Raw genomic sequence first — 26,246 nt, 5'->3', positions numbered from 1 at the left:
GGCTTTTGAGGGAATTTCAAGACTAGATCTTCAAAGCAAAGAATTAAAGTCCCTTGAAAAAGAGACAAAATTTTAGTGAGATTACATGATCCACTGTGTCACTTTCATCTGGCTGGTTTGCAGAGAAGTCCAAGGGAACTATCTTGCCACATCTGCAACATAATGTGCTTGATAGGATGTTTTACCAGAGTTTGTTTGTGGCCACATTTTCCTCACATTTATTCTGGTTTTTGGATAAGTTATGCATATATACTATAGGTTGCTTAGAACAGTTAAGTTGATTTTATTTGTTCAAGACCACCAAACTTGTGGTTTCATACTCTTAGCAAGTACCCGAGATTTCAAACATTGTCGACTTTCAACAGAATAAGTTACCAGTGCCTAACCAGATCAGGACGCCAGTTTGGGTTTATAATTACAGTATAATGAGATGGAGGATAAAACTGGACAGTGTTTAATTAAACAGTTGACTTCTTGCATTACACGCATGAATGTGGTTTTGCCACACTAAAGATAGTTTTGTATAATTGATAAACTGACTTCAGTATACCACCTGATCCTGGATCTCTTTGGGAAACACAACTTTTCATGTTTGTGCGGAGCACTTTATGTCTAATGGCAATGTAGGTCATCAAGCATGGCCATCAGAATGTATATTAAAAGCATTCACTGATTGAAAATTGCTATAGCTAGCTACAATCAAGGGCCTCTCGGCTGCACCGTGAGCCTTACTGGCTGCATACAGCTGTAAAAGGTAATAGTTTTAGAGGGGTTTATATCTTTGTTACATTAAATTCTGTTCTAGCTTTCAGAGAGAACATATATATTTGGATCAGCTCCCTAAGGTCTTCGTCAAAATGCCCGACTAAATGTCGTTGTGCTTACTGCCATCATGCATTAAACCTTTTGTTATCTCAGAACTGAGTCTGTCCTGTTGATGTTCTACCATGCTACCATTCACCACTAATCAATAGATGGACGTAGCTGAAAAGAGGATTGGTAGCAACAAGCTATCCCAAGCAACCCTCACCCAGCACCAGATGTCGTAGAGATGGCAAATACCATGAGATACTAGTAGAGCCACCTAGGAAAGTACAACTCAACTGTCCTTCCACATAATTTCAGACAATTCTTAGTTATGTTTCACCAGTTGTCTGGAGCTGGAATATAAGATTCTCCTGTTTAGGCTGGGGAAAATTGCATACTAAATGTACCCAGATATGTAGGAACTTTTATTTCTCATTAAAGTCTTTCTGACTGAGCTTGAACCTGTTCGTAGGCAAGGATGATTCCAGGAAATAACTTTCCAGTGACCAGGATATTTCGTGCTTCAGATTTATAAATTTCAATTAATTATTAATAATAAGTCCCAATGGTTTCCAATGTAATTAACCTTTTTTTATATTGCTTAGAAGTTCAATATCATCTGGCAGTGATGAGGAAATTGCAGTGTAACCATCTGGAGAAAACTGCAGAACTCATTCAATTAAACGGCAAGAGGCAAGCTGAGGAGCTTTGAATAATAAATGAGGATGAAGAACAATAATATTTTACACCCACAAGGAAATAGAAGTTCTGTTCTTCAGCGAAGCAAGTCATGAGCTGATAGGAAATGCTGATTTCTTACCAAGATGGAAATAAGATTAGGTAAACAGCACACCAATCTGGTAGAGATAGCAGGAACTGCAGATGCTGGAGAATCTGAGATAACAAGGTGTAGAGCTGGATGAACACAGCAGGCCAAGCAGCATCAGAGGAGCAGGAAAGCTGATGTTTCGGGCCTAGACCCTCCTTCAACCCTGCTGTGTTCATCCAGCTCAACACCTTGTTACACCAATCTGGTAATTGTTTTAAGACGAGACATCCACCCCCAATCCCGGGGAGAGTGAGCCCAGTGTGGGGGAGGGGGGGGGGGGAGGGTGGGTGGATGGGTGGGATTGAGCCCATCTGGTGATTGTGAGGCCAGCATAGCTAAGAATTTTAAGAAGGATTGTAATGTTTAACTTGAAACTTTATTTCTTTACTTTTCTACATTGTACCTAAGATTTTGCACCCTGGTACCTTTGTACCTGAGATGGCATCGGGACAATGATTTGGTAGTGGTACTCCTGTGTCCCTGTACTTGAATACACGTGACAATAAAATTTAATTCTGATTCTACTATCAAAAGTAGAATGATTCTGTAAACTGTACCAATTAACCACTTTGCACCAACAATTGTTATTTGAAGTTGTTAATCATAAGAAGTTTTTGAAGCCATTAAAAGATATCCTTCCAGTAATTTTGTCTGTGTGTACAAAGTAATATTTGGTCCAACCACTCATCGCCAACTTGGACACCAGAAACAAAAAAAAAGCAAACCCAGAGATAATGGGAACTGCAGATGCTGGAGAATTCCAAGATAATAAAATGTGAGGCTGGATGAACACAGCAGGCCAAGCAGCATCTCAGGAGCACAAAAGCTGACGTTTCGGGCCTAGACCCTTCATCAGAGAGGCTCTGATGAAGGGTCTAGGCCCAAAACGTCAGCTTTTGTGCTCCTGAGATGCTGCTTGGCCTGCTGTGTTCATCCAGCCTCACATTTTATTAAAAAGCAAACCCAGCCCTGTTAGCCATGCAAAGTTCTCCTTTCATAGGCCTGGCCTTGTGCCAAAAGTAGAAAGGCTGTCCAACAGACCAGTCATGCAGCAACATGATGTAATCTCACATAACAAATCATACCTTACAGTCAATGTCCTATATATTCACCATCACCATCCCTGGATATGTTCTGTCCCACTGGCATGATAGGAACAGCAAAGATGACAGAAATCAGTCAGGAGAAAGTTACGCTGGGAGTCCTCAACATTGACTCGGGACCTCATGTGGTCTCATGGCACCAGATCCAACATCTACCCTGCTCGGCTAATGAGCAGTATTCTTCCACGTTGAGCACCACAAGGAGGAAGCATTGAAGGTGGCAAGGGTACAGAATGTACGGAATTGATTAATTAAATGTCCATTACCAGGACTGGCCTGGCGATGCTACTACAGACTGAGCTGGCAGACTATTGATAGGAGTGCCCACTGCACATACAATGTGAAGATAAAGTCCTGTCTTCACATTGAGAATTCCTTCATTGTGTTGTGTGGTTCTAACACAAAAGGGCCGAACTCCAGATGTTAGGTGAGAGTGACTGCCCCAATAACAAACCTGCATTTGACTTGATATTTAAGGAGCCCTCGCAAATCTGGAATTGGGGGGAGATCTGACTGCTGGTTGGAGCCGTTCCTGGCATGGTGAAGACAGTTGTGGGAGCTCCAAGGTGATGTCTGCAGAAGTTCCTCAGGGTTGTGTCCTACACCCCACTGTCCTCAGTTGCTTCATCAATGATCTTCCCACCACCATAAGGTCAAAGGTGGAGATGGATGTTTGCTGATGATTACAAAAAGTTCATCACCATCCATGATTCTATGATTCATGACACTCCAGTTAATGAAGCAGCCCATGACTAAAAGCAGCAAGATATGGATGGGATTCAGGCTTGGATTTATAAATGGCTGAGGTAGCATTCACACCATACAAGTGCTAAGCTGTGACCATCTCCAATAAGAGAAAATCTAACAATCACCTCTAGACAGACAATGGATGTCAATCCTTGAATTCCGCACCCCGCCCCCCCCCCCACCCCCATCAATATCCTGGTGGACATATTGACCAGAAAATGAACTGTACCAGCCGTACTGTGTACTGTGGATTCAAAAGGAGCTAAAAGGTTAGCAATTCTGTAGTGAATAACTTACTATCTACAAAGCACAAGTCAGGAGTGTAATAGAATAGTCTTCATTTGGATGGGTGCAGCTCCAACAACCCTCAAGAAGCTCAACATCATCAGGACAGAGCCCTGCTTGATCGGCACCATATCTACACCTTCTAAATTCAGTCCGTCCATTCCCAAAGCACAGTGGCAGCAATGTAGACCATGGACAGGTGCAGTGCAGTAATTCACCAAGTTTCCTTTAACAGCACCTTTCAAGCCCAGCAATCTCTACCTCCTAGAGGGGCAAAGGCAGCAAATACCCAGGAAAAGCCTGTGAGCTGCTGTCCAGGTTTTTCACCATCCTGACATGGAACTGTATCACATTTCCTTTAGTATTGCTGAATCAAAATTCTGGAACCAACTTCCTAACTCCACTTACATCCTGTGATCCTTACATCCTGAGCACTGCTGCAATTCAAGAAAGCAGCTCATCATTGCTACATCCAGGCAGTTAGGGATGGGCAATAAATTACATACCAGCCAGCAACACCCACATCCCTTGAATGAAGAATAAAAAATAAAATGGGCAAAGAACTGAACAAAATGATACATACCATCATTCTTTAATGAGTAACTCAACATAGACAAACCTGTAACCATGTTAAATAAGGGGAATTGGGTAGCTTGCTTCACAACAGCCATGTTGGTAGGTCAATGGTCATAACTAGCTCTATCTAACAGTGGAGTCAAGCAATGATCTTAAGTATGTGTCTTGAATAATTCAGTTTGTAAGACAGTGGACATAACTGTTCCTTGATGTTCCAGTTGGGGAACACTTCAATGGTCAAGGACACTCGGCCTCCATTCTTCAGATAAGCGCTTCCAAGGTAGACTTAGGGATACCCAACAACATACAATCACCGACCAGGGACTGATAGCCAAGTGCGGTACCCGTGAAGACGGCCTCAATCGTGGTCTTGGGTTCATATCACGCTACAAGTGACCCCCACCACACTTCTGTTTCTGTACAATCTTCCTTACTGTCCTGTTTTGACAGCATCACCTCGATAACTTGTTATGATCTACCTTAATTAGTTTGTATAGTTTTGGATTACTTGTTACTTTGGTTAGACCCTTGGCATGCGATTTCTATGCCAGTCATTTGGTTTGTCTTCAACGCCACATTATTTTTAACTTGTTGTAATTACCTCTCTGCTTCGCTTAATCAGATTATGTACAGGCCATCCCCTTCTGTGGTTATTTAACTGTTGACCCTTGACTCACTATCTAACATTCTTGGTCATCTGCTGAGACTTGTTATCTGACACTCCACTCGCACCAGTTGTGTGATCTTTTGATCTCTATGCCCTCAATTTCTCTGCCAAGAAACTCTGTGTTTGTGTGCTTCTCTGCACCTGACAAAGGAGCTGCACTCCGAAAGCTTGTGATTTCAAATAAACTTGATGGACGATAACCTGGTGACAAAAAAAAGAAAGAGGAATAAATCTGGGACTGTTGGAAACTTTTAGACACATTAATTTGGGACAAACTGAATTGGCCAATGGAAAAATTTGGGTTAGTAAATGAAAGACGGGAGGAAATAGCCTAGTGGTTTTATTGTTCAACTATTAATCCAAAGCGATGGTTAAAGTTTTGGATGCCCATGTTCAAATTGCATCATGGAAGATGGTGAAATTTGAATTCCATAAACATCTAGAATTAAGAGTCTCGTGATTAAAATGACCATGAATCCGCGTTGTCAATTGACCAGAAAAATACATCTGGTTCACTAATACCCTTTAGGGAAAGAATCTGCTACCCCAACCTGGTCTGGCCTACATGTGTCTCCAGGCACACAGTAACATAGTTGATTCTTAATAGCTCTTTGGGCAACTATGAATGGGCAGTAAACACTGGTTTGGTCAGTGACAGCCAAATCCCATGAATGAATAAAGATAATAAGTTTTACAAACCTGATTGAAATTTTTGATGTGACAGAGAAGTTTGTAGAGGACTTTGCAATTGAGGTGTTGTACATGGATTTTCAGAAGTTATTTTGCACTGCATAGTAGATTTTTTAAAATTAAAATTGAAGACCTTAAGACCTAGCTGTGTGGATATGAAGTTTGCTAAGATAAAGAAAAGAGCAGGAAAATGGTGAACAATTTTTTAGTCGGGTTGACGGGAAGTATAAAGAAATGTCCCCCTGCCGTGCCAAGACTGCTCCTCTCTTTGATGTATACAATGGGCTTGGTTTCGGTATGTGGAGCATAATTTCACAGTTCGGAGATTTCATGATATTCAGAAATGATGTAAATATTTCCAGGGTGGTGTAATGTGCCAACACACGGTAGATGAAATTTAACACACAAATGTGAAATGAATCATTAAGGCATGAAGAATAGGAGGGACAGTAGAATCTAAATGATACATTTTAGAAGTGGGGCATATGTCTTCAAACCTTTGAAGGTGGTAGGAAAAGTCAAAAAGACTGAAAATGCATTTCAAACCTATTGCTTTACAAATAGAGGCAAAAAGTGCAAGAGCAAGAAAGTTACACTTTGTGTAACACTCGTCAGGCTACCACAATTTGAGAAGGCTATTAATGCCTTAGAAATGATGGACAGAATGGAACCAGTGATGAAAAGTGTCAGTAACATGGAGAGATGGGAAGTTAGGTTGTCCACCTCAGCTGTATAAGATTTTATTTAGGCCATATTTGGAGTATGCATGCAGGAAGGAAGTGGAGGCTCTAGAGAGAAAGCAAAAAGGTGTACAAGGAGGTTGCCTGGATTGAAGTGTTTTAACGACCAGGAGAGGTTGGACAATCATAGATTGTTTTTGCTAGAACGTCAAACTCTGAGGGGGGGGGGGGGGGTGCGCGACCTGATAGACGTAAATAAAATTATTGGAGGCATGGATAGGGTGGATAGTCAGAGTTTCCTTTTTCCCCAGAGTGGAAATGTCAAATACAAGGGTCATAGGTTTAAGTTGAAGAAAAATGTACAGGAGTTGTGCAAGGCAAGGTTTTTACACAGGAGGTGGTAGGTGCCTGGAACATGCTGCCATGGGAAAAGCAGATATGATAGCAACATTTAAGAGGCATTTAGACAGACATGTGAACAGGCAGGGAATAGAGGGATACAGATCTGATGGGATTAGTTTAGGATAGCATCATGATCGGCGCTGATTATAGTGGACTGAAGGGCCTGGTCGTGTGCTGCGCTGCTGTATGTTGTAGAGCAGAGAACACAGGTAGTTGTTCTCCTATAACATGATAGTTGTGTTCTTGTTCAACCTTGCGCTATCGAAAATTGCATTACGGGGAAATCACTGTAGGATATCGCTATTCTGTACAGCAGAAAGTTTGTGTTGTCAAACAGCGGCCATTATTCATCAGTCGGGTTACAGCCAATTCGTGTCAACGAAACACGCGTTATGGCAGAACTAACTGTGTCAGGAAAGACTTGAAAGAGGTATTCAAAGTTATGAATGGGTTTGATAAGGAACGGACTCTACATGTGAATAATCAGTAAACAAATATGGGTGCCCACTTACGGTAATTAACAAAAACGAAAGAACACAGGCAACACGTTAAATTTTGCGAGTCGTTACAGTCTGCAGGAATTATGGAAGCAGATTCAGTAAAAATTTTCAAAGGGGGATTAGATAAATACTTGAAGGTAAAAACTGCAGTGTTTTAAAGAAGCAGGTAAGTGTAACTAATTGCAAAACTGTTTGATAGAACTGGCACAAGACTGTTGAACTTTGTGCTTCTAACAAGATCCACATAGATCATCTTGTAGGACTTTTGTGGTTTGTCTTGTTTTCTTCTGGTTCCGCCCAGATAACTGGTCGTCTCTTAAAGCCTTTCAACAGAAGCTCTCTGCTTGAATGTATGGTCTCTTCTAGACTTGCCAGAATCAATTTCCCCTTGCCAATAGCCAGCTTCAGCTATCTGTATAAACGCAACGCTCTTCCCAAGGTTGCTGTTTCTGTTTAAACCTTTTTTAATCAAGAATTAGCCTGTAATTAGTTTCCAGTGCTGGCCTCACAAACAAAGAAAGCTTGTTTGATCTGTTGTTTTTCTTTTACCATAAGATGTCCTAGAATCCACAAGCCATTTCCAGCTCACGGTTTCCTGTTCACAATTCCAAACCAAAATTGATAAAAGAATAAAAATTTTACAAGTAGAATATCAGCAAGGGTTTTAACAAACTTAACAGGCCATTCAGCTGGAATGAGATTTGTTTTCAGAGATTCAGTTTGTATAATATAGATACAATAATTGATAACTTGATATTCTTTCATACTTTGGGCTGGAGATATTGTGGTTATCAAATGCTTTTCCTGCATCTGACATATGTGGAGAGGTCGAATTGGTTCAGATGCACAGAAGAATGAGGGAGGATCTCAGAGAAACCTATACAATTCTAACAGGACTGGACAGGGTAAATGCTGAAAGGACGTTCCCGATAAGCAAGGAATCCAGAACCAGGAGCCACAGTCCATTTCGGTCTGAGGTTAGGAGAAATGTCTTCACCCAGAGAGTGGTCAGCTTTGACAGTGAAAGAATTTTTAATGTAAATATGGTGGGATAGGGACTATAAGAGTATTCACGTCCCCTCTGCAACTCATATTGGGGCATTTTCCCCGTAAGGTCAATAGAAAGATGTAAGGATTGGGACCGTAACTTGAAGAAATGTTGAATTTCATACCTAGCTGCCAAAATGTGTACTATTCGTATACAACTACAGAAATCATTCGGTGCCAATACATTGTATGAGTTCAAGACGTTTGGCTAAAGGGATCAAAGAGTATGGGCAGAGAAAGCAGGCTAGGGTAACTGAATTGGAGGAACAGCCATGATCGTATTAAATGGTGGAGCCACGGGCTGAATGGCATAATCCTGCACCTATTTTCTGTGTTTCTATCACTCGTTGCAATTGCTGCAAATTGTTTGACTCTATTCCCCGTGTTTCAAAGTATTATTTATTTGCAGACAGCATTGAAATATTCCTGAAATAATGAAGAAAATTTCATGATGCAAGTTCTTTTCTTTGGACAACAAAAATTTAGAGAAGAACATTTGCAACATAATTACTTGAAATATAAATATTCCAAACATGTAGCAAGGCAGCAAACTGATTAGCATGGACATTATCTTCAGTTATACTGCAATAATAGACAGTACATTATTAAAACTGTGGCTGTAAACTCATCTAATTGTGTACAGTATAAACAATAGGCATTCTGAAATTTAACAGATTAAATACTTCTGATGCTGAAGTATTTCAGACTTCAGCCCATACTTTCAACCTGCAAAGAGCTAAATGGTATGCTTGACTTGACCCTCAGGAATCTTGCTTTCTGTACCCTTTTCACTAAAGTACTGTATCATGAGGGGTTGTTATAGGTACAATATATTCCATTGGAGGGCTAACAGTGAGGTTCCAGGATGAGTATTTTGCCATAGTGGGGAAATAATGTATTAAAGGATCTGCTTTACAGTGAGCAAGTATTGCATTAACATAATCTCTAGTTAGGTTGGATATTAAAAAAGTGTGATCAATAAACGTCAGGTAGTAACAAATATGTCATGTAATGTACATTACAGTATTAGAAACATACCAGAGACTAAGATTAGATCATTATAGGGATAGAATGACAGTGACTGAATAAATTGCAGAATCATTGCTTGAAATGTGACAACAAGCTATCATTAAAATCTAAGTATATTGCTGTATATCAATAGTAAGTTTGTGTAATATTACTATGAGCTACATGATCATTGATGGTTTACATATACAAAGGCCCTTGGTATACGTTGATGTTGTGTACCAGAAAATATATTGAAATTATATATGGGGTGAAATCCTGTAAGAATTTTCAATGTAAACGTGGTTGGGTAGGAACTGCAAAAGTATTAAAGCCCCCATACAACTCACATTGGGGCGTTTTCCCCATAAGAACAATGGAAGAATGTAAGGATACGGTCTGTAACTTAAAGAAATGTTGTGTTTCATACTAGCCACCAAAATATGTACTATTTGTGTACTACTATTTAAAACACAACATACACACATCCCTTGCTATGAACAAAGTGAGAGAACACAATGTGACTCTGAAGCGTCAGGCAGGATGCTGGTAGTAGATACTTTGATGGTGTCACAGTTACAAATTACAAATTATGTGAAGCTGAACAGAGTCAAAAATGTTGCAATGACTTTAACACAGGGAAATTTTACACAAATTTTTCTCAAAATGTCAGTGACACGAGTGTGAAACAATTTATTTTGCAACAATATCTAATCTGGATCCCTGTATTTAACATTAAAAAGTGGGCTGAAGATGTTTAACAAAGGCATGGGAAAGGAGAGGTTTGGAAACGTGGTCAGCTTGATCAGAAAGGTCAGTTTTAAGGCAGGGATGCAGAGGGAGAGACAGTAGGCTTTAAGAAGTTTAAGTCCATGTTCTATGTTCTAAGTGAGGCCTAGATGCCTAAAGACACAGTCAGGAATGATGCATCATCAGAGGTCCAGGTGACTAGAATGAGAGGCACCTTTTGACAAGAGTGTACCTGTATTATATTATGACTTCAGTTGAGAGAACTAAGAAAGATGAAGATAAGCTTCACCTGGTTGTGCAGAGACTTTGAAGGCTATTTTGGCTTTGAGCAGTCGTGCGAGATAGCTGAGTGTGTATTGATGAGTAGGTCTCGTGGTGCAATGGGTATTCTTCCAGATGGATTGTCAGCCCGTAAATCATTCTAATCTTCCTGATGGCAGGCAATAGGGGCAGAACAGTTTTCCGATCAGAAGTAAGTCCGAGAGAAGTCAACCTCTCCAGTGCTTGGTCTACAAGGGTGGGCCAGTCCTGTGAAATTCTGCAGTTGCCAATGCCCTGTTGAGGGCAGGTACCTGAAGAGAGATTGGGGTGGGGGGTGTGTGGGAAAACTGGCAACTCTTTTTTTGCATCTTTCTGCATCTCTGATTTTGAATCCACATTGGTTATGGTTTACCAAGTTATTGTGGAAATTGCTCTCAAATTTTGTCAATAATCAATTTCATTATTTCACCTGGATTGAAGTGAGACTTGATCAGAATTGCTCCAGATTGCAAGTGGCCTCAATTGATTTAGACTGAATTGGATTTCACTCTTGATTTATTATGCAAGGGAAAAAGACTCAAAAAGTCTGATGTGCAGATGAAACAAGGAGCGTTTTGTCTTCTCCTTTGATTAGACATAATCACTAATGGAAACTCATATGCACATTGATTTAGCAAACATTTGTCTACAGCAATTACCATTGGATTATGTTTACCTGATGAATTTTAACGAGGAAGTAGAAGTGAAATTGAATGACGTGAGAACATTTCACATGCCTCTTGGTGGGCTACGTAGTTAAAAAAGATTGAGATTATTCCAAGTGCTGTACTGGGTCAGAATCATCAGTGAACTTCCCAACAAATGGTGGCAGCCTTGACTGTGCTGTTCTTGAGGAAGTGCCCAGAATAGTAGCAGTTATCATTGGGGCAGGTTCAGTAGAATTTTGATCCTAAAATGTGAGAGCCTTGGGTCTAACTGTCCATCGAAATGTTAAAACAAACTACAGAAAGACAGGTATGTACATGATGACAAGAAAGAAGAGAGGACATTTTTTAAAATATATAATTTATGATATTTGAACATTCCACCGAAGACCAGCATCTAATATTCGTCCTTAATAGCTGTTGAGAAGATGATAATGAGCTATCTTCTTGAACCATGACCGTCCTTGCAGTGTAAGGACAACCACAGCACTACCAGGAAAGGAGTTCCAGGATTTTTACCCAGGAACACTGTGTATATTGTATTGTGATTTATTTTCAAGTGTGTCTTCAAGAGAATCTAGAGGAAGCCGTGTCTCCATACTCCCACTGCCCTTGCTCTCACTCCTTGTGGAATCCAAAGGATCATAGTCACTTCCAGTTTTACAGAAAGTTGGAAGGAAGAGGAATCATAAATGCTCAAAATCCAGTTAAGCCCATGGTCTCAATAGGGCAGGGTTGTCAGGGCCCATCGTGGGGGGGGCAGAGGGATGCCCATGGGACAAGGCATTGAGGGCGAGAGTTGATGGAGAAGGCAAAACCGTGGTAAGGAGACACCTTTTTATTTCTTTATTTCATTATTCATTCACGGGATGAGGGTGTCGCTGGCTGGGCAGCATTTATTGCCCACCTCTAATTGGGATGTTAGGAGTCAACCGCATTGCTGTGGGTCTGGAGTCAGATGTAGGCCAGACAAGGTAAGGGTGGCAGTTTCCTTCTCAACAGTCCAGCGATAATACCACTGGCTGATCGCCTCCCCTCCCCTTTGGCACAGGGAGTGCTGGAAGCAGGCACACTCCCCTTTCACTGACTAACAGCCCTCAGAGTTAAACCAGCCTGTCTGTGTAGGCCTCTGTTGCCTAGAGTGGCAATGGGAAGAGATCCTCCGTTACACATCACTTACCCCCTTGGCCATAGTTGGACCCAAGGAAGAAGCCCAAACTAAACTCCACTGTATGCAGAAAGGTGCTTGGCATTTGGGTTGCATGATAGCACGTTGCCTGAATTCATGGATCGGCCTTTTTGTTTTACCCACTCACAGAAGGCTCTGTATTGTGCTACAGCCCTTTTGAATATTCTTCAGTGTCTTGTCGGGCAGTGGAGCGAAAGTTTAGAATGAGTGTTCGTGCAGGATTGGGATTTCCAGAGTCATTCCCATTGTAGTGGTGTCCTTCAGAGTTCAGCCCTGCAAGCTTCATTAGTAACAAAACCAGAAACTGAAATAGGCAGCAGACTTAGTTTCTGTTGAGAGAGAAACTGTGTCAATGGCTAAGATTCAGTTCTCCTTGCACCAAATCAAGCAAGCACCCGTCCCTGTCTGCCTGAACGGCTTGCCAGAACAATCCCCCAATCAGTCAGGAAAGCTGCCACTTGCATTGACTCCGTTCCAAAGAAGGCTCATATTGAGCTGTATTTCCCTCACCATAGATGCTGCCGGACCCGCTGAGTTTCTCCAGCCCTTTCTGTTTTCATTTCAAATTTCCAGCATCCACAGCATTTTAATTCCGCCTAACTGCCCCTGCCAGGAAAGCAGGAAATCATGCCTGTCGCGTGTTGAGGCCCCATAAGTGGCTGTTCACTGTTCATTTAAGGGCTTTATTGCTGGTGAGTTGAGAAGGCTGTCAGTGGATCTATTCATTGTGTACTTGATTGCTGAGATGGTGAGAAGGGGCAGTGACCTTTGTATGGTCAAATTGCTGAATTATTTGCTCTTTTCGCTATCTTCCTTGCCACCTCAGGGAGGGGTAAGTGTGCCACTGTTCAAAGTCAATAACATTTCATAAGAAGTCTTTAAGTCAGAAAGTTCATCACCATCAACATCATTTGTTTCATTATGCAGTTGTATGCACGGTAATGCCAAGTGTTCTAATTGAACACTCACTGATATTTAATTTCTTTAAGGTAACTAGTGTGCAGCTGCTTATACAGGTGTCTCACCTAAAACTGGTTTAGTACGATTCTGTTTTTCTCAGTGCATCTTCTTTTCTTTTTTAGGAACGGAAGCTATGTGCCCACCCATGCCTGGAGATCTACCGTGGAGATGTGATCTATTTCATGTGTCCTCTGGCACGTCAGGGGGACTTCTATGTGCCTGAACTAAAGGAGGCTGACAAGAAGCAGATAGAGGAAGAGGCAGACGATGCACACACAGATACGGGCAAGTCAGAGCACCCTGGTGCACATACAAACGTCGCTGTTAAATAATGGATGCATTCTGACGCATATTCAGATGTCACATGATCGGCAATATTCTAAAGCACACACGAGTATCTCGGGTAAATAACAGACATTGCATTTGGCATCTGTTGTTTGGGAAATGGCATTGACAGCACGCTCTCACTTTGTGAGCACATTGCTCGGGAAACTGCTTTGCTGAGGGTGTTGGAGCAGTGAACAGAGGCATGATGCCTGCGGAATAAATAAACTCATGACAGAGTGAAACTGGTGAGGGTAACCTTCTACTGTTTAGCCAAAGTGTTTGCAAGTTCTTTCTTGGCCCTTCTCTGTCTAAAGAAATCCAAAGCCAGCATCGATCACTTCAAAGCCTCCTTACATTCCAAAGTGACTTCTCTTTTCCTCAAGAGCCTTTTTTAAATTTTTTCCACAGATGGTTGGTTTGCATATGGATCATGAGACCCAACATTATCAGGAATGACTGTGCGAGAGATATCTCTTTGGCAGAGATACAGTCCTGTTTTGTGTGTTTCAGCCAACAGACTGCTAGGGATGTTTTTTTTCATAAGATCTCTATAATCTACACCATCCTTTAGAAGCAGCAGCAATCTGACCAAATCTGGTTGTTCATTCCTGCACAAGAGAAATGCATTTAGCTTTCCTGAATAGAAAGCCTTGATAACTTCCCTTTGACTACGCAACTATTGTTGGCAATCCATGAAAAATCTCAGTGTCTTTGGTTTCAGCATAGAAGGAACTCGGTTCAGAAGAGCTTTTCAGGATGATCACATTCACAGCCACTAACAATGTAATTGTTGCCCGACTTTCAGATCGCAGTTGTGACAAGCGGGTGGTGGATATGATGGTTCAGGCCTGCTCCTGCGTACAACCACAGGCACAGAATCATCCTGGTCAGAGCCTCATAACTTGACAGCTGTCATGATGTCTTCTTTCTAAGCCTGCCACAGGACTAACCAAAGGTGGGGTCCACTGGGTGACAAAGGCAATGTTCTGAATTGCAGATGGATCCAGTAACACAGCCCACACGTGCTGTAGGTCAGAGATCATGCCACACCCAGTTATAGTCCAACAGGCTTATGTGAAAACACAATCCTCGTGCCTCCTTCAGGTGTTAGGCAGAGAGGTAGCATCAGACACAGAATTTATAAGGAAAAGATCAAAGGGTCACATCACTGATGAGGATGTCCTAAACAAACCTAAGAAGCTGTTAAATCTTTAATCAGTTAGAAGGTTTTAATTGATTGTGTATTCTTTGAAAGCTGTGTTCTCACAAGAGATCTGATCGTGCAGACCGTTGGCTTGCCTCAGGAGAGCTCCTGCAGCATTCAGTTGCTTGTCTCCCAAGCTGGCCAATACAGTGAACAGCATTTGCTACCAGTTTGCAAGTGTTTACACTCCACATGAGCCTACACTCAGCATGGGTCATTTCACCCAATGCATATATCCTTCTATTCCTTCCTCTCTCGTGTACTTATCTAGCTTCCTCTCTGTTGCATCACTGCTGGTCATCTAAGCTATTCTTGTGGTAGTAAGTTCCAAATTCTCACCACTCTCCAAGGCCACCTGAGAGGGCAGAGGATTTAATGTTTTATCTCAAAGATGACGCCAGCAGCAATGCAGCATTCCCTCAGCACTACACTGCAGTGTCAACCTGAATCATGAGTTATCTCTCTGGCGTGGAGCATGAGCCAATCTTCTGACTGACAGATGAGAGAGTACTGCCACTGAGGCAAGGCTGAAACAAAATAGGAAATGACCGACAGCAGTGAAAGTAGTATGACAGTGTTAATAGTGGATTGTACGTTTTTGTTTTGGGCTGGATTTATTAAACAGCTCCTAAGCAGACAGCTTGATTAACTGTATAATTAATTGTTGGCACTGAATGAGGGGGAGAGAATCCTCCCTTTCTCATCTTATTCAAGCAATATATGAAAATGAAAGCAGCAATATTCGAACATTTTGATTCTCCTCTTTTCCAGTCCTTACTGGGCTAAAATACCAAATTGAATCCAGAAGGTATTTTGGTATAAATTTGTTCACTAGTGCTAATTTCAGCCTCTCCTCTACTCTAAAATATTTTGATCTGGGAGAAAGGCTTGAAGACATTTACTGTCCTCACTGTGGGATACATTTTCCAGACAGAATTTGTCAGTTGCTGAACTTTATTATCATGGTGTATTGGCAGAAATCCTGAACTTTTCCAACCTTTCTGTAGAACATCAAGCTGCCCATCTTGTATCCCTCCAATATTATTGGCCTTTAGTGAACTGATCATTGGGCAGGTTGTTTAACTCATGTAATAGTATGTACCATACTGCTTGTATACCCATATTAAATTTTACTAATCCCCAGGCCATGATTTACTGAGGAGAAACTTCCTTGAGGATTTTCCTACTCTGTCAAAGGCCCATCTTCAGTGCCAACAATGCCAGCCAGAGGAGGGGAAGTGGGATAAGAACATAAGAATTAGGAGCAGGAGTACGCCATCTGGCCCCTCGACCCTGCCCTGTCATTTAATAAGATCATGGCTGATCTTTGAGACTCAGCTCCACCTACCCGCCCACTCACCACAACACTTAATTCCTTTACTGTTCAAAAATTTATCTAGCCTTGCCTTAAAAACATTCAGTGAGGTAGCTTCAACCACTTCACTGGTATGGAAATTCCTCAGATTCATAACCCTTTGGGTGAAGAAGTTCCCACCAACGTCAGTCCTACATCTGTTTCCCTTTATTTTGAGGCGATGCCCACTAGGTCCTAGTTTCACCTCCTAGTGGAAACAACCTCCCTGCCTCCACTTTATCTGTTCCCTTCATAACTTTTTATGTTTCTATAAGATCTCCCCTCATTCTTCTAAGCCCAGTCTACTCAGTCTCTCCTCATAATCCAACCCTCTCAACTCTGGAATCAACCAAGTGAATCTCCTCTACACCCCCTCCAGTGCTAGTATATCCCTTCTCAAGTAAGGAGACCAAAACTGCTCACAATACTCCAGGTGTGGCTTCACCCGAATCCTATAAGCTGCAGCATAGCCTCCCTGTTTTTAACCTCCATCCCTCAAGAAATGGCAGACAAAATTACCTGCAATCCCACCTTCAGCGATTCATGCAAAAGGACACCCAAGTCCCTTTGCACAGCAGCATGCTGCAATTTTTTACCATCTAAAACATAGTCCACTTTGCTGTTATTCCTACCAAAATGGATGACCTGACACTTAACGGGCGAGAAAGTAAAGGGAGGGGTGGGACAGTGGGCATGAGTGGAGGGGAGAGATCTGTAGGGGAGGTTGAAGTGAGTGGCTCCATGAGCCTGTGTATGGGGTGATGGGACACTGCGTGTAGTGCAATGTCTGAAGCTGGGCAATGAAAATTAAATTCTACAACAAATCACTGTGAGTATTAGAACAATTTCGCACTAGGATTAATCCAGAATGTAAACCTCCAGAACTGAAGTTAATCCAGTTGTGAGCAAGTCTAGTGCTGTCTGAGTTGTTGGAAGATGACAGCACCCAAATTTTTATGAACAGCTTATTTTTCAATAATTCAGAGATTTATCTGCACTTTACAGAATTAGTGCCTTATTGAAACCCTTTCTACTGAGGTCTCTAAAGTAAATCTGAGCTGCAGTGAGTAATATAAATTTATTGTCTCCCAGTATTTGGTGCTTCATGTTAGTTATTACCTGATACTTATTTTGATTAATGTTTTGAAGTCTGAATTAGCAGTAACGTAACACTTTTCTGAAAGTGGACTGGAAGAGTTTTCTGCTCTTCATTTGGTGCATTTTCTGTATCAACTTCATGTTGCAATGCAGTATCGTGGTCCCTGGTTGCCTTGACATTTCTGGCCTGGACAATTTATTGTGAAGAGCATGCATCAGTGCTCTGCCGTGCATGCTTCTAGAAGTCACAAAATAGCAAATGGGAGTGGGACTCCTTGCCAATTCTGTCCTCACTTGCCAGGGCTCAAAATACTTATTACTGAGAGTAACTGAGGATGGGTTAGTAAATTTGCAGACGACACTAAGGTCGGTGGAGTTGTGGATAGTGACGAAGGATGCTGTAGGTTGCAGAGAGACATAGATAAGCTGCAGGGCTGGGCTGAGAGGTGGCAAATGGAGTTTAATGCAGACAAGTGTGAGGTGATGCACTTTGGTAGGAGTAACCGGAAGGCAAAGTACAGGGCTAATGGTAAGATTCTTAGCAGTGTAGATGAGCAGAGAGATCTCGGTGTCCATGTACGCAGATCCTTGAAAGTTGCCACCCAGGTTGACAGGGCGGTTAAGAAGGCGTACAGTGTTTTAGCTTTTATTAATAGAGAGATCGCTATCCGGAACCAAGAGGTTATGGTGAAGCTGTACAAAACTCAGGTGCGGCCTCACTTGGAGTATTGTGTACAGTTCTGGTCACCGCATTATAAGAAGGATGTGGAAGCTTTGGAAAGGGTGTAGAGGAGATTTACTAGGATGTTGCCTGGTATGGAGGGAAGGTGTTACGAGGAAAGGCTGAGGGACTTGAGGCAGTTTTCATGAGAGAGAAGAAGGTTGAGAGGTGACTTAATTGAAACATATAAAATAATCAGAGGGTTAGATAGGGTGGATAGGGAGATCCTTTTTCCTAGGATGGTGATGGCGAACACAAGGGGACATAGCTTTAAATTGAGGGGTGAAAGATATAGGACAGATGTCAGAGGTAGTTTCTTTACTCAGAGAGTAGAACATAGAACATAGAACATTACAGCACAGTACAGGCCCTACGGCCCTCGATGTTGTGCCGACCTGTCATACCGATCTCAAGCCCATCTAACCTACACGATTCCATGTACGTCCATATGCTTATCCAATGACGACTTAAATGTACCTAAAGTTGGCGAATCTACTACCGTTGCAGGCAAAGCGTTCCATTCCCTTACTGCTCTGAGTAAAGAAACTACCTCTGACATCTGTCCTATATCTTTCACCCCTCAATTTAAAGCTATGCCCCCTCATGCTCACCATCACCATCCTAGGAAAAACGCTCTCCCTATCCACCCTATCTAACCCTCTGATTATTTTACATGTTTCAATTAAGTCACCTCTCAACCTTCTTCTCTCTAATGAAAACAGCCTCAAGTCCCTCAGCCTTTCCTCACAAGACCTTCCCTCAATACCAGGCAACATCCTAGTAAATCTTTTCTGCACCCTTTCCAAAGCTTCCACATCCTTCTTATAATGCGGTGACCAGAACTGTACACAATACTCCAAGTGCGGCCGCACCAGAGTTTTGTACAGCTTCACCATAACCGCTTGGTTCCGGAACTCGATCTCTCTATTAATAAAAGCTAAAACACTATGCCTTCTTAACAGCCCTGTCAACCTGGGTGGCAACTTTCAAGGATCTGTGTACATGGGCAACAAGATCTCTCTGCTCATCTACACTACCATTAGCCCAGTACTTTGCCTTCCAGTTACTCCTACCAAAGTGCATCACCTCACACTTGTCTACATTAAACTCCATTTGCCACCTCTCAGCCCAGCTCTGCAGCTTATCTATGTCTCTCTGCAACCTACAGCATCCTTCGTCACTATCCACAACTCCAACGACCTTAGTATCGTCTGCAAATTTACTAACCCATCCTTCTACGCCCTTATCCAGGTCATTTATAAAAATGACAAACAGCGGTGGACCCAACACCAACCCTTGCGGTACACCACTAGTAACTGGTCTCCACGATGAACAATTCCCATCAACTACCACCCTCTGTCTTCTTTCAGCAAGCCAATTTCCGATCCAAACTGCTATATCTCCCACAATTCCATTCCTCCGCATTTGAAATCCATATACACCACATCAACCGGTTTACTCTCATCTACCAGTTTGGTCACCTTCTCAAAGAACTCCATAAAGGTTTGAGAGGCACGACCTGCCCTTCACAAAACCCTGCTGACTATCCCTAATCAAATTATTCTTTTCTAGATGACTATAAATCCTATCTCTTATAACCTTTTCCAACACTTTACCAACTGAAGTAAGGCTCACTGGTCTATAATTACCAGGATTGTCTCTACTCCCCTTCTTGAACAGGGGAACCACATTTGCTATCCTCCAGTCGCCTGGCACTATTCCTGTAGACAATGACGAGTTAAAGATCAATGCCAAAGGCTCGGCAATCTCCTCCCTGGCTTCCCAGAGGATCCTAAGATAAATCACAACCAGCCCAGGGGACTTATCTATCGTCACCCTCTGTAGGATTTCTAATACCTCTTCCTTGTGAACCTCAATCCCACCTAGTCTAGTAGCCTGTATCTCAGTATTGTCCTCAACAACATTGTCGTTTTCTAGAGTGAATACTGTTGAAAAATATTCATTTAGCACTTCCCCTATCTCATCTGACTCCACACACAACTTACCACTACTCTCCTTGATTGGGCCTTTGTCAGTCAGATAGCAGATCAGCCTTAAGGCTTCTGGACGGTAGATTGTTAAAGTTCCTAAAAGGTTTTAGTTTTTAGTTTTAAGTAGCAAGATTCAATGATGGATACACCTCGAAATGAGTTGCTTGATAGGCTAGCATCCCTCTTGAACATAACACGCGCACACACACACACACACACACACACACACACACACCCGCCAAGCCCTAGGCAAATATAGGTGGAAGAGTAAGGACTGGGAGTAAACTTGAACGATTGGATTCTAAAAAGACAAGAGGTTTAGTTCAAACACGTTCTCTCAGCATAAGTCAACAAATCCATTGTGTTCTGTGATACCAAGTTTATGCACAATGGGGTAATCATTTATTGGTACAAGAGTATTTACTCATTAGCCAACACTACTGCGGGGGAGGGGGATTCCGATTAGCTTATGGTAGAAAGGATGTGAAAGCACAGACTCACAAGGTTGATAACAAGGATAGGAAACAATGTTCATGAGATGCTATTTGAGATAGTGAGACCAATTCTACTGATGGAGGAAGTTCAAAGATTTCATTTAAGAAAGTAAATAAGAAAAAGCGATTTCCTCTGACTGGGGAGTTAACATCAAAGAGTCACTCATTTTAAACTGTCACTGGGGATAGAAGAGAGGAGTGGAGTGAAGAGAAACTTTTACGCAAGGAGGTTGGGGTGTTGAATAGTGTATCAAAATGGAGTAGTCCAAATGGATAGCCCTTCTATTTTTAAATCAGGACAGCATAAATATTTGAAGTGAATGCTGACAGCAATAGAAGAACAGCAGAGGGAAAGTACTGAATTGTCAGAGACAAGTTCAAGTATGAACACAACAGGCCAAACAGCCATCTTTCCATGCTGTAAACTTTGTAGTTCTGTGAGTGAGAATAATAACATATACATCTATTTTTCCAAATATCCCAGAAAGCTCAACACACATCCGAATCAAACCTGGAATATTCCAGGTCTCCTCAGCACAACTTCATACCTTAACACCATACATGGAAATTGAAAGTTCAAAAAATTCATTGAAAAATGTAAAAAGACTAATCAATAGAATTAATACGATTGTGTAATTAGTGAAAATCAAATAGCATACAGATAAGAAATCAAAGTAGTAAGGGAATGGAACGCTTTGCCTGCAACGGTAGTAGATTCACCAACTTTAGGTACATTTAAGTTGTCATTGGACAAGCATATGGACGTACATGGAATAGTGTACGTTAGATGGGCTTGAGATCGGTATGACAGGTCGGCACAACATCGAGGGCCGAAGGGCCTGTACTGTGCTGTAATGTTCTATGTTCTAACTTATTGATTTTTGGGATTTACCTTTTCAGGTGGCTTCCTTTTTAGCCTGACTAGCTCTTTCATGAGGTGATACAGTAACTTTGTAACAGTACTGTCTGTTTTCGTATTTATATATGGGGGATTTGGATTCAGACAGAAGTAAAATGAAAATAATTAATTCCCAATAATCATCACTGCTCCATTAAACTTAAAGCCATAGCACAGAATTGAACATTTATTTCCGCGGCACCGTGGTATTTAAATTGGCACAAGACAGCAATCTTGGCTGAAATGTTCAAACATTTGTTCTTTTTTGCATGAAGATTTCCATTCATTAAATCCATGTCTGTCATGTATTCCTTTTGCCATTTGAATTGCATAATACTATTAGACCACACTAAAAAAAAACCTCCATTCACAGACTTGGATAACCGATCCAAACCAAATTCCCAACCATTCCGAGTACAATAGGTATCTGGAAAGTAGAATTACAATCCCTTCATGTTCTGGTTGTCCTTCAGTTGGAGCTGCTAATTACTGAGAACGGCACTATTCCTATCAATGAGACATATTAGTCTTTTTTGTCCAGGCTGTTCTCATCAATGGCAGGCTTCCGGTCTCTGTAGTGAGCATGTTAAATGGGTAACTTGAAAAGAGTTTGTTCTGGCTGTTTGCAAAGGCTCAAGCTGGACTTAATTGATTTCAAAAGTAAGGAAAAAAAAACCCTAAATTTATATAACTATCTGCTGCATTCAGAATATCAAACAGATATCTGCAAAAAACTAACACCCAGCAAGTTTGTGTTTGAAATGAGTGACCAGCCTCTTAGACAACCAAATGGAGGAACAACCGACGAGCAAGGAAATGACTTGTATTTATACAACACCTTTTACAACCTCAGGGTGTCTCAAAGCATTTTTAATGTATTTACCAGATGTGGCCATTTGAGTTCACGGTGTAATTGACAAGTTAAACACCTTATTAAAGAATTTATCTGTCTTTGTAATAGGTTACAAATAGAATTTTGTTTTTATAGTAAAGTAAGCTATTGAGATTAAAATGACTTTAAATGGGCCTTCATGCTTTCCTGCTCCTCTGATGCTGCCTGCCCTGTTGTGTTCCTCCAGCTCCACACTGTTTTGTCTCTGACTCCAGTATCTGCAGTTCTTGCATTCTCCATGAATTGATGTTTTATCCAAGCCTGTGCAGTGATGGCTCTGTTAGATTTAAGATTAGCTCCCAAGTCTTATCTGTTCAGCCAGCTTTTATTGACGGTTTGGGATTTGGTCTTTCCCATGGGCCATATGCCACCTGAGGCTGTGAACCATGTCTACTGACAGTAAGCATCCAACACCACAGAAATTGCAGGTAGGTTTTAAGCTACCTGCCACACAATGAAGAAGGTTCTAGACCAGAAACGTCAGCTTTCCTGCACCTCTGATGCTGCTTGGCCTGCTGTGTTCATCTAGCTCTACACCTTGTTGTGCTACACAACGAAGCTGGAAAGAACAGGAGTGCTACAATAATTGCAGAAGATGATGGTAGGGTGAGTAATCCTGGAATGCGGCCCCATCCTGCCGTTTTTCCACACTACTTGAATCAGCAAAGACCTGGCCCACTGTAACAGGCTGTCTAACAAATTCCAATTCCATTTTAACTGCACCAGATTGCGTTGTTTTACGAGGATAGTGTAGAAAAGCTGGGCTTGTTTCCACGGATAATTTAATGAAGTGTATAAGATCCTTAATTGTCTTGACAAGTGGACACAGAAAGGATGTTTCCTCTTGTGCATCAATCCAACAGTAGAGGGCACTCTTTTACAATTAGGGTTTACCATTTTAGGGCAGAGTTAACGGTGTGCAACTATTGGATCCCCTCGTATCAAATAGTGGTGTAGGCAAAGTCATTGACTAATTTTCAGATTAGGTAGATAGATTCTTGTTGGGTGGGGGAATCAAATTTATTGTGGTAGATAGGAATGCAGAATTCAAAACACAGCTCAAACAGATCAGCCAGGATCCTACTGAGTGACAGAGCAGATTCAAGGAGCCACACGTTCTCCTTTGTTTTCATTTGATTATATTTTTACAGCATCCTACTGAAATTTAATATCCAGTGAAGTCATTTTGCTCTGGACCGGTCTTTGCCATTTCTGTAGCTAACCTAAACTTTGATCAATGTTTCACCAAATAAAAACCAAAAGAATTGCATTTGCTGGAAAACAGAAATTGCTGCAAAGGCTCAGCAGGTCTGGCAGCATCAGTGGAGAGAAATCGGAGTTAATGTTTCGGGCTCAGTGACCTACCCTTTCTACAGTTCTGAGTAAGGGTCATTGAACCTGAAGAGTTAACTCTGATTTTTCTCCACTGATGCTGCCAGACCTGCTGAGCCTTTCCAGCAATTTCTGTTTTTGTATCTGTGTTCCACTATTAGCAACATACCCCCAACTAACACCTGATCCACCTCATTCCCAGAATCTGACCAGCTAAACAAAATATGCTTTAAAAAAAACTTGTACCTAGAGGGGAAAGGATCTAGCAAACATGTCATAGCAGAATATGTTGTTTGCTTTATAAATGAGCTGTAGGTGAAGAGAGCTGCCTCATGAATAACCATGTGAACCCTCATTGTGTATTGCCCAGGGCAGTGACTGTCTAGCTGCATTTTCATTGTATCTTTTGCAATGCTGAGACATGGCTTGAATCAGAAAAATGTATCTGTAGTTTCTAACAACAGATTGCGTTGTAATCTATCCATAAATTATGTTGCCTTGCCTCCGGTGAGCTCTAGTGTTTTGTCCTTCGCAAGATCGAAACAGATAAGGAAGACCATTAATAACTTGACCATCCAAAAAGCTTTGACTTCTTAGGAAGCTGTTTGTTGTTGATGCAGTTTCTCAAACAGGAATCCCAAAGTAACCCATTACGAAAAGTTAGAATTACCACAGATATTTCTGCAGATTCAGTTTCTGTAAGGTATGCTTCTTTTGTTTAGGCAGTGAATGGTGATGACATCACGTTGCCTCCCAGTTAATGCTGGAGGATGTGAAGGTGCATTTGGTTGGTAGGCACGCTCATCTGTCAGGCATCAGTGTTGTAGTACACACCTTCCGTTCTTGGTCTCTCATGCTGTGGTCAGGCTGCCACATGGGAATGGCTTTGTGACAAATCACAGCCAGATTATAATACAGTAAACCTTACTATTAGCAGGCAGCAGCATACCCAAGTGACTTCCCACACGCAGGATGACGATGATGATGCCTGACGGTTGGTCTGCGCTCACTTATCTAAGACTGCAATCCGGAATGACATTACGACAAAAGCAGCTTGACAGCAAAGGCTAAATGATTATCAGCGCAGATCTGATGACTTTATTAATTTGGAAGGAGAGTGATAGGACTTTGATTGTGGGGATATGTATCTCACCATGTCCCTCATTCTGTCACACTTCGTGACACTTAATAACCTTGATTATATCTGAATGCAAACTAAAAGAAGACGTGCGTTAATTTGCTTCTGCGCTCTCCACTGTTCTTAAATAATGTGGGAAATAGAAGCTCATTTTTCTGCTGATGTAGAAGCTCATTTTTCTGCTGATGTATCAGACATGTCCTTTGCTCCTCAGTTGCAACCTCACAATGTAAGCTGAAATATCAAATAGCTATGCACCGTGCAACTATTCACCATTGATCATGTTCCTTAATCAACGTCCTCACATTTGACTTTCCAGCAGATAATGTTGAGAACTGGAATTCCTGATTTCCTCTAACTAAATCCAATTCCATGAGACTCAGTGGACTTTCGAGTCACTTTTGAGGATTCTCAGGCCTACTCCTTGCCATTGTACACCACTGTGACACCACCTCTGGCAACTCTGTCCTACTGTTGGAATAGGACATTACCCAGGCATGGCAATGGAAGAATCTAGGACACTGACTGCAAGGTATGAGCCAATGAGTATGATTTGTGCATGGCTGCTGCTTGACTAGTCTGTGAGCTAGATCTCTCCATTTTGGCATGAGTTCCCAGGAATTAGCGAGGAGAATATAGCAGGCTGTTGCCAGTGCTTCATCTGATTTTAGTCTTGTTATGCTTTTTATAGTGAGTTGTGAAAATATTTCAGACGGTGGGTAAGAGTCACCCACATAGTTGTCTGCCTAGGGAGTCACTGGAGGAAAGACTGGACAAGAATGGCAGATTTCCTTACATTCCAGTTTATCAGTGAACTGATCTGGTACACCAATCTGCTCATTTCATTGTTGCTGTTACTAACACGAGCTTTTCGTTCCAAGACAACAAAATGTGAGGCTGGATGAACACAGCAGGCCAAGCAGCATCTCAGGAGAATAAAATGTGAGGCTGGATGAGGCTCACCCTCAACAACTTCTCTTTTGACTCCGAGAAGTTGTTGAGGGTGAGCCTCATCCAGCCTCACATTTTATTCTCCTGAGATGCTGCTTGGCCTGCTGTGTTCATCCAGCCTCACATTTTGTTGTCTTGGATTCTCCAGCATCTGCAGTTCCCATTATCTCTTTTCGTTCCAAACCCATTTTCCCCAATTGCCTTGAAAGGATTTGAACTTAGTCTCCTCATCAATAGGTGAAGCCTCAAGATTATTAGTCTAGTAACATACTGTGATGCTACTGTACCCTAAGCAAATAACCATCAGTGAGCACCTTAATGGTAAGTAAGTGCTGGTGTTGGGATTTTGGCAACACTGTCAGGTGGACAGGCAAAAATACTTGACCAGGTTGGGCCTGTCCTGCTTTGTAAGGACATTTTATTCCCATTGGACACTTTTTGACTGTTGGATAGCTGCCTGTTTCATAACTGTACAGCAATATCTTGCTACAGACATGGTGCCTTGAACACAGTGGCACAGATTTTCTTGCAGCATGCGTGTGCTGACCCATTTGTTGATATCGGTGGAGTGAATTGAAATGAATGAAGACTAGCTTTAAAAATGTGGGGAGCATGGACAGAGGCAAAAAGCGATCTTCCATTTG

General features: G+C 41.7%; 1 protein-coding gene across 1 annotated transcript in view; it reads left to right on the top strand.

Annotated features, from left to right (window-relative positions):
- The window catches only part of LOC125460551 (testis-expressed protein 264 homolog), a 257,351-nt gene that overhangs the window by 203,772 nt on the left and 27,333 nt on the right, over window positions 1–26,246 (top strand). The window contains exon 3 of the mRNA XM_048548122.2: window positions 13,325–13,487. Within this exon, the coding sequence (XP_048404079.2) occupies window positions 13,325–13,487 (163 nt within the window). The remainder of the gene's footprint in view (window positions 1–13,324; window positions 13,488–26,246) is intronic.

Source organism: Stegostoma tigrinum, chromosome 11, assembly GCF_030684315.1.
Source record: "Stegostoma tigrinum isolate sSteTig4 chromosome 11, sSteTig4.hap1, whole genome shotgun sequence".
NCBI lineage: Eukaryota > Metazoa > Chordata > Chondrichthyes > Orectolobiformes > Stegostomatidae > Stegostoma > Stegostoma tigrinum.
The sequence above is the reverse complement of the archived record's forward strand: the minus strand, read 5'-3'. Positions and strand labels throughout refer to the sequence as shown.